This window comes from Osmerus eperlanus, chromosome 3, assembly GCF_963692335.1.
Source record: "Osmerus eperlanus chromosome 3, fOsmEpe2.1, whole genome shotgun sequence".
NCBI lineage: Eukaryota > Metazoa > Chordata > Actinopteri > Osmeriformes > Osmeridae > Osmerus > Osmerus eperlanus.
The window spans coordinates 6,813,705-6,822,895 of NC_085020.1; the positions used below are offsets into that span (position 1 = coordinate 6,813,705).

The window sequence follows — 9,191 nt, forward strand, 5'->3', positions numbered from 1 at the left end:
CTAAATTATGATTGGGTTTAAGGATGGCAGGGCTTTCATCTGCGCAGTGTTGTTCTGCTCTGCCCTCTCCAACACAAAGGCGTCCGCTACCTCTTCTCGCCCGCTTTTGAAGAGTAAGAGTGGCTGTTGGGTCCCCATGGAAACAGCAGCGCGGAGGCCTCTTATGTCTGTCCTGCTGGAGCAAGGTGTTTTTCTCTTGGAGAACAAGTTGGAAACACACACACAAAGGACAACACAGCTCTTCTCTAGCTCTAAAAAAGGAGATGCTTTCATGAAAATTAGGTGCAGTCCATCTGTGTAATGCACACTTTCCTTTTGTTGGAATTTCCTCGACCAATTCAAAACAGCGAGATCTCATCCCTTTGTAGAATGAATACAAAACAGAACAAGGCAGTTGGATGTGTATTGCTATTTTGCCATCTTGTCACTTCATTATATTGGCATTTAGTATATTTCAGTATGGGTTATGAGGATGGATTAATATGTAGGACTATTGACCTCATCTGAAACTATTGCCTCAACTCCCTGAATAAGTAACGGAAGCAGACTCTCAGAATTCCACCTAACCTATCACAGGGAAACTGGCCCAACCACCTAATTTCTGTATCCCTTTGAAATCCATTGAGGTCATGGCTTGGTATACACAGGGTTCTAGGGGAAAGAACCAGAGGTGGACAATGACAACCATGTTTGTACTGTACATTCATAGCATGCAAGAGTGGGGAGGTGCACTGCTGAAGATGATATAGTTGTGATGGATGCTAAGATACTTGAAACTTAGTTTCTGTTCTTGAATAGTAATAAAGTTAATCTCAGCAGGCAATATCACTGTACATCTGTGTCCGAATCAACCAACAAAAGACACATCGGCCTGTCTCTGATGAAATATAGTTACCAATCACTGTTTCAATTCAACGCTAATAGTCCTGGGCTTTCAGCCACACAGCCATCTTTGTGATGCCTCCGACTGGCAAATGAGACTCTTCTCTCAGACGAAATCCAATTACCCAGGGACAATAGGTGCAGCCCCCTCGGCTCTGATACCTCAGAGGGAGCCCTGGCCTCCATCGGGTCCCCAAGTACCTTGGCTTTCCTCCGTGTCTGCTTCTTCCTGGATGAGACTGCTGGATTCCATCTGGTCCAAACAGCTAATCACGTCAAGAGTGCTCCTGAGAGTGTATGTGGCCTAGCTGCACCGTTATCACAGTGGCTTTCAACTGCCAGTGTGGATGTCTCTCTCTCTCTCTCTCTCTCTCTCTCACAAACACACACACAGAGTTCATTGGGATGGTGTAGCCACAGCTGAAAGTAATTCAGATGGGTAAGAATTGCTGGATCTGAGAAGTAGGATTATCTAGTAACCAGACGCTGACAAACAGGTATAACATAAACAAGATATCATGTTATGCCTTTTAGAACCTACTGTAGATCGCCATCTGCTGGCAAACCATGAAAAGGTTTTCACACAGCTTTAGTAACTTCTTAGATTTTTTACAATGCCTCTCCATTATAGATGACACAAGAAATAATTTAAATTTTCTTTTGTTTCAATAAAAAATACATAATAATAAAGCACACACTAAGTATCTCAAAAAAACATTTATTGAGTTGATATTCACATTGAAGCCGACCACAGTCTACAGAGTAAAACCTTCAACCCCGCACCCTACTATTCTGCCTGGCAGGAGATGATAGCTTCATGGGTTTCTGCACTGGAGTAAACAGTTAACATACTGTTTAAAACATCAACAAGTAGGATCACATCACTGCCTCCCTGCCAGTGTGTGATGCTCTATCACCTTTGTGAGAAATACCATCCGCCAGGCATGGTCATAAGTTACTCTTGACTTTTTAACTGCAGTGGTCGGCATACCTTGTAGGAAGGAAGGAATCTTGACTGGAATATCCGTTGAAACATAAAACAAATAAGGCAATGTAGGTAAGACCACCCTCAGACACACTGACAGGACTGTCCCCTGGCCGGGCAAGGACCAAACAAACCTCAGGGGACCTAGTGCAATATATTTGAGTAAATGATAGCACAGATTCATTTCTATGTCCAACATTGAGCTCTCTGGAGCTTCCTGCGTAGTGGGATTTGGGAGGTGTCGGATAGTGTGTGTGTGTGTTCTAGGGATATGGCATCCTCGGCTGGGAAAGGCACCTCTATGTCAGAGTCCTGTGGGAATGATTCAATCCAGAGGTTGCCTGGAATATCTAGATCACACTCTTGTGACTCACACATCTTGCCTGTTTTTGTCCTTGCGTGTTTACTGTTGTGCATCATCAGACCAAAGCAAATTAATTGTGTGTGATAAGCTACTTGGCAATGAACCTGTTTCTGATTCTGACAGTTAGCTTGGTTGTTGGTTGGAATCAGTCCACTGATATCAAGGCTGTCTGTAAGTGTGTGTGTGTGTGTGTGTTTTGGTGTGTGTCTGTATGAGTAAGGCCAGGAGATGAGATCACAGTTTGGGTTGGCTTGACATCTTGATCTTCAGGTTCTCTGCCAGCTTGTCCAGGAACTCAAAGGTGTTCAGGTAGTCTGCACGAGTCACACTGAGGAACAGGAGGAGAGATGGAGACGTTTCGATATATATTTTTTAAAGCACAAAATAGCCTGAACTCAGCTAATAGCCTGAATCTTAGCAGAAGAGAGCGCTACCTCGACAGGCCTTTGATGCAGATGGCCAGGTCCTTGGTCATGAAGCCAGCCTCGATGGTCTCCACACAGACTGCCTCCAGAGCCTCGGCAAACACGCGCAGCTCAGCGTTGTTGTCCAGCTTGGCGCGGTGGAGCAGACCCCGGGACCACGCGAACACGGAAGCTGGACAGGGGACACACAGAACACACGCCTCGCATGAGGAACAAGAACACACGGTATGGAGACCGGACAGGGACACAAAACCAAATACCCCCCCAAAAACTCAAAGTCGTGAGCCATAGAGGGTACAGGTAGAGTGAGTGAACGGGGGCTGTAGAGTTTGGGGCTGTGGCAGGGCTCGGCCTCTCACCGATGGGGTTGGTGGAGGTCTCCTTGCCCTGCTGGTGCTGCCTGTAGTGGCGGGTCACTGTTCCATGCGCGGCCTCCGCCTCCACCGTACGGCCATCGGGACAGATCAGAACACTGGTCATCATGCCCAGGGAGCCATAGCCTGGAGGACACACACACACACACAACACGTCACTCTTGAGGTAGAAAATACATGAATCACATCCAGGACAGACTGGGCTACAGAGGAGGGGGAAGGAGACAGTGACTCCAGGGCTAGCTGACCTTGGGCTACAGAGTCCGACTGCACATCTCCGTCGTAGTTCTTGCAGGCCCAGATGAAGCCCCCGTCAGACTTCATCGCCTGGGCAACCATGTCGTCGATGAGGCGGTGCTCGTACCAGATCCCCTTCTTCTCAAACTGGGAGCGGTACTCCCTGGAACACACACACACACGCCATAAACATACTGTACGTGACGCCACAAAGGGGGAAACAAAGTTGCATTGTAACGCATTGGTCCTACTTCTCGTAGATCTCATGGAAGATGTCCTTGAAGCGCCCGTCGTACTTCTTCAGGATGGTGTTCTTCGTGCTGAGGTAGAGAGGCCAGCCCTTGGTCAGCCCCATCTGGAAGGAGCTGTGAGCAAAGTCCCTGATGGAGCTGTCTGTGTTGTACATACCCATAGCCACACCACCGGTGCCTGGACAACCCACACAACACACGTCCTGATCAATGTAAGCATTTACCATTACACACAGTTACACACCCACCCTACATCATGCAGACATGAAAGTCATTAAGTCCGAAAAACTTGTTACGTTAATCTTCTGTCATATGGGGGAAGGTGCAGACAGAATGGCAGAGCCAGCCCTGAATCAGATGCCGATTTCATCAGACTTCTGATTGCTCAATGTGTGAAGGAAGTGAAGGCCAAGGCTTAATCATCCATCAGGCAGTGATAAAGCAGATCCAGCAGACCCATACTGGGATATGTACACAGCAAACACACAGAACCATGGCCCATGGTGCCTTTGTGGCTCTGATTCTGTTTACCAACTACGTTACTTAAGGCCCATGGTAGAGACAGTCTTCTCGGGTCACTGTTCAAATGTACCAAGTGATTTTGAGTTTGGGTTCAGCGTCTGAGTGTTGTCTTACCTTCAAAGTCATGGATGACATACTTGACTGGTTCGCCGCTCTTGGGTGTGAAGGTCATCTCCACTCGCCCTGGACCTGGAACCACGAAGTCCGTGGCCTTGTACTGAGAAGAGCAGAGAGAGAGAGGAGGCCAACAGGGAAAACGTTGTGCAACAGGCATCTCACACACTCTGCACTGGTGCCATCTAGTGGAGTGAAATGGTACTGACAGGGGGAAGGCGTAAATAACAAGAGCAGTGTGCAGGTTCAACCAGGAGGGGTAGTTCATAGACCAGACACCCATCTCCCCAAGCTAGAGATCCCTTGCTATAACTGAAATTGGTTTGATATTCCTCATGTATTAGGGTTGAAAAACATTCAGGTTAACAAACCAGGACACATTTAGTATACGCAGAACAAACCTCCATCTTTCAAAAATGCAAAAAACAACTGTCCAAAGAACAACTGTTCATCCTCCTTTAACAGATCCACCGGTGCTTATTCTCTAGCAGCGTGACACAGCAGTTTGGTACATGAAGGCTCTGTGTCAACAGTGTGGTCCAAAGGGCAGCTTATCCACTTAATCAGTGACAGGTTGAGCCTCCTTAGAAAGCGGCCCTATCCCTCTCGCCTGGCCATCTGTCCACCACGGCTTGGCATGACCATCATCATGCTGTGTGGAAAGCAGTGGAGTGACCAGGTACAGTCCATTGCCCTCAGATGTGAGCCGCTGACTAGCAACCCCAGAACCTTGTCTTGCTCAATTCCCTTCTTGAAAAGCACTTGCTTATTTACTTTACTCCATTCTTTTTCAAATCTTTCTTCCATCTTCCTTCCTTCCTTCCTCACTACCTCGCTCCCTTTGTTCCCATGCAGGGGTGTCGGTGTAGGGTTTCTGGATGACTAGTGAAATGTGGACCAGCAGGTTTGAGGCGGAAGCTTTCCGAGGGTTACCTGGTCTCCGTGTGCGTGTCTCCCGATGACGATGGGTTTGATCCAGCCTGGCACCAGACGAGGGATGTTCTTACAGATGATGGGCTCCCTGAACACAGTGCCCCCAAGGATGTTCCGGATGGTTCCATTGGGCGAACGCCACATCTGCTTCAGCTTGAACTCTTCCACGCGATTCTCGTCTGGCGTGATGGTGGCGCACTTGATGCCCACGTTGTACCGACGCACTGCCTCGGCCGCCTGAACCGTGACCTCGTCATTGGAGGCGTCGCGAGACTCCATGCCCAGGTCAAAGCTAGGGGGTACACAGACACGTCACATATTACATTGTTACAAATAAGAAAACTTTATTGTCCATTAAGTTGACATAGAATGGACATTTGCTTTCGGCATTCTGGCAACACAGCACAGGACAACAATAAAGAACATCTCGAATACATCAAATACATTTTCCAGCAGCAGTGCTCATGGGCTGGGGAGGGGGTAGATTTTATTGTATCCTTGTTCAGAATTACTTTTATAATAGTATGTTTGTGCCTGAGCCATTTGGGATGACATGAATCTTGTTATTGTGTTACAACGCTGTGCTGAGCTCTGTAGCTGTTTAAAAGATGGTAACAACAGAAACAAAGAGCTCAGTCTTCACAGACTGCGTGACTGAACTGATGAACAGCTTTTTCTGAAAGACCCGACACACTCGTCCACAAACAACCCCATACCACCTTCTCCATGGATGCAAGGGCTGGTCCGGGAGAACTGCACATGTGCAGACAAGGTGCCAGCACGTTCATATTTATGGGTTTGAAGTTCGTGTCTCTAAAATCTGATTATTTCCGGGAACTGTGTTCAGAGACTGTATTGGAACAGTGCCATATTTGTTAGGAATACTGCTCTGACGATCAATAACTCAACAGAGAGAATATGTATGAATTCAACTGCAGTGAGATTCAACTATCCATAGTCATTAGTGGTTGTGCGTAAACTACAAATGGCAAGGCTGTCCTGATTATTTCCTTGACTGCTTCGCTCAGTGTCAAACAAGTCATTGTGTAAAAGCACAACCTTTCACCTACTTTCTTTCCTTCCAATCTTCTTACTAGGTCAACTGCATTGAGCTACACACAAAGCAAGACAATAGCTGCAAACAGACCACCACTATCCCACAATCCCTGGTCATCACACACACATTAAGAGGTACAGCAACTATTTGACAGCGCTTATTTTCATCTCACGCACACAACCTTTAGCTTACCTTACTTTAGCTAACCTACCAAAATCTAAAGCCATAACTGAATTTCAGGAATTATGCTATTATGCTGTTGCAGTATAAGGGCTAGTTGAAAACAAAGTCAATGTGAAAGTTAAGGAATCACATACTGATATACTTTGGTGTCTTATTTTACAATTAATGTTACATGTTACAGTTAACATTTTGAGTAAGCTTCATAAATAATTCTGGACGATATGTGTCGGGGGGGGGGGGGGGGGCAGTGATTGTATCAGGGTGGTTGTGGCTTACCCTGTGGCAGTGCCACTGTCTAAGAAGTCAAAGACCACTCCGTGTGACAGGAACCATGTGAGGTCATGGACATCATGGTGATCCCAATACTGGCTTAAGCCAAAGTCCAGAGGGTATCTATCACCTCACAGTCTAAAGGTCTAGTACAACATGAGAGAGGGCTGAATTTGAAACTCACAGGGAGATGTACTGTACAGTAGATACTTAAACAGAGCAGAAGCAGGTATGGACTTAAATCAATATCACACACACACTAATCTGGGTCACTCTGCAGGGTTTCACAAAGTCTGCTGATCCCATGTGAGCACATGCTCTGCATTGGGGGATGGGCTCACAAGTACCAAGTTGCTTTTAGAACCAGTTTACGATCAGGACAAAGTTCTCAGGTGAGAGGAAAAAGGAGCTATAAGTCAGTTTGACAAGACCTGGCAATAAAGAGCTGGTTGTGCAACAATACACTACAACTACATAGGTCAGACCGATCTAAAGTCCTTGAAGATGTCAAGGGTAAGTATTGCACTGTATTACTATCAGTACTGCCACATCATTTGGGAAAGAGGTTGTCAAAATACACTTTTACTTCCTTAAGATATCAGGTCCCCCTCTCCTGTTACAATGGCTCTGTACAGAATAAGGACAACAGACTTATCAGGACAAACTGGAGATCCACACCCCATGCTGTTGTTAATTGACTCCAAGAAAACTGGAAAAGTGGCTATAACAACAGCACCTGATGCATGTCTTCCCTGCTGTGAAGAAGAGAGCTCCTCTCCTTGTCCACACTGTTTATACCCCATATTCTTACCTGGTTGACTGAGACAGAAGGAGGCAGCAACATCGCAATATACTCTACTGTACTTTCTATATGCATTATTTGTATACTGCTCTGGATAAACTGTCTACTAAATGACTAAAATGTAAATCTGCAAACTGCCGTCGCTCCCCAGAGAGTCATTGCAAATGTATTCATGTCAGGTCTCACCTGTGCAGTTCCATTTCCAGGTAGGGGAAGATGAGCTTATCTTTGATGAGTTCCCAGATGACTCTGGTCATCTCATCTCCCTGCATCTCCACCACCGGACCTGTCTTGATCTTCTGAGACATTTTAGAACCTGAGAAAGAGGTGATGAAATAGTGTGAATAAACTGTCCACGATTAACCTAGATGCCTGGTTGTTATTTTAGGACTGATACTAAAGAAAGGACAAGACCATTTTAACGGCCTGGTGTGTACACACATTAGAATGAAGGAACTCCATTCATTAGAGGAACGTGAAGTTACCAGACCTGCGAGTCGGCATTTTTTCTCTAGTGAACCTAAAATAACTCCTTAGCGGCTAAGCTGCCAAACTCTGTCAAAGCGAGCCAGGCTCGAAGTCTTGCACTTGAGAACAGAAATGACCTTAATTAGCATTGATTATTGCATTGCAAACAATGTTTTACGCAAATATGCTAACATCGTTTACCAACGAGAACTGCATTGTTACTCGAAGAAAGTCTGGAGTAGGCTATAGCCTAAGTTGTTGGGTGTACCAGGAAAAGCGTTGCATAACAACCAGAACATCGCCCGATGTTACAAAATAGCCTGGTCACCGAAGAAAAGCAAAGTATCAGACGCATAGGCTAGGGATAGCGACTTTAGAGTGATGATTGTTTTAGAAGCTGTCCTTTTACTTCACCAAGTATAATTCACTTTCAATTATAATTTCATAGCAGGCCGTGTCCTGATTGGTCTATATCGCTATGACAGCAGTACAGTAGTCTACAGTAGGCATAATAGATCTACATTAAATGACATGATCGATTCCTCCTTTTTCACTTGTTTCCATTGTTGTAGGCTTATTTAGCCTACAAAAAGATGTCACTTTCAGAACAATAGGCTTAAATGGGTCGAACGCAAAATACATATCGCTTCCTTCTGCCACATAAATGAATAGGCTACAATATTCTGAAAGTGCCATACCTTCGTTTCCGAACTGAGCCACGAATCTGATCAGGTAATAGTAGACGAGGCAGTGAATAGTGTCTTTATACACGGACTGGGTCTTTGGGGATGTCTTGTCGGGCTGCAGTCTGTGAGAGGTGCGGTTCCGTATCATAGAGGCGTAATTTTTTACCGGCATCACTGACAGACAGCCCCTCTACCAATCAGAGCACGCTTTTAGAGTCCATTAACCAATAACGCAACCCCACACAGCAAGAAGAAGGCCTTTGTAGATAGTGCTCTGACAAGGGTTATCTTGAGTGTAGTCCATTTTTTCGTTTACTAAGAGCGAATATTGACTAGATTGACCCCAAATGTGATACAACCGTTAATTTCACACTTTACCATTTTCACCCCTCATAATCGCCGTGCATAATCATCCGGTATCTGTTTGTTGTAGGTTAATTTAGAAATAAATCCACTGATAGCCCCCTATTCTCACAACACTAACTATTGTATTTAGAAGGCTGACCTCCAAAACGAAGTTGTTGAGAAGAGCTGAGCATGTCCTCTCTTGGAGTAATTCGGAAATGTGGACTATGCCTACGCTTGTCTACGTTTGTCCGGCAGTGGCGGCGGTATTGTGCGCTGCAATTGTAAAAATC

At 45.7% G+C, this 9,191-nt stretch overlaps 1 protein-coding gene across 2 annotated transcripts; it reads right to left on the reverse strand.

Moving 5' to 3' along the window:
• Positions 1 to 1,584: 1,584 nt before the first annotated feature.
• idh1 (isocitrate dehydrogenase (NADP(+)) 1) lies at positions 1,585 to 9,191 on the reverse strand. 2 transcript variants are annotated; one of them, XM_062456852.1, is made up of 9 exons: positions 9,059 to 9,191; positions 7,586 to 7,715; positions 5,088 to 5,379; positions 4,155 to 4,257; positions 3,519 to 3,696; positions 3,279 to 3,430; positions 3,016 to 3,156; positions 2,666 to 2,828; positions 1,585 to 2,559 (listed from the first exon to the last, which is right to left on the reverse strand). In XM_062456852.1, the coding sequence occupies exons 1-9, from the start codon at positions 9,090 to 9,092 to the stop codon at positions 2,466 to 2,468; spliced, it is 1,287 nt and encodes a 428-aa protein (XP_062312836.1). In that variant the 5' UTR covers positions 9,093 to 9,191; the 3' UTR covers positions 1,585 to 2,465. The 2 variants fall into 2 exon arrangements, with proteins under 2 accessions (XP_062312836.1, XP_062312835.1); XM_062456851.1 differs by lacking the exon at positions 9,059 to 9,191 and adding an exon at positions 8,566 to 8,724.

Excerpts from the sequence above, each read along its gene's own strand:
- idh1 (XM_062456851.1), bottom strand. The coding sequence starts at position 8,701 with ATGATACGGAACCGCACCTCTCACAGACTGCAGCCCGACAAGACATCC. Across the intron at positions 4,258-5,087 it reads GACACGCACACGGAGACCAG|TACAAGGCCACGGACTTCGT; the intron begins GTAACCCTCGGA and ends TGCTCTTCTCAG. Across the intron at positions 3,431-3,518 it reads TTCCATGAGATCTACGAGAA|GGAGTACCGCTCCCAGTTTG; the intron begins GTAGGACCAATG and ends TGTGTGTTCCAG.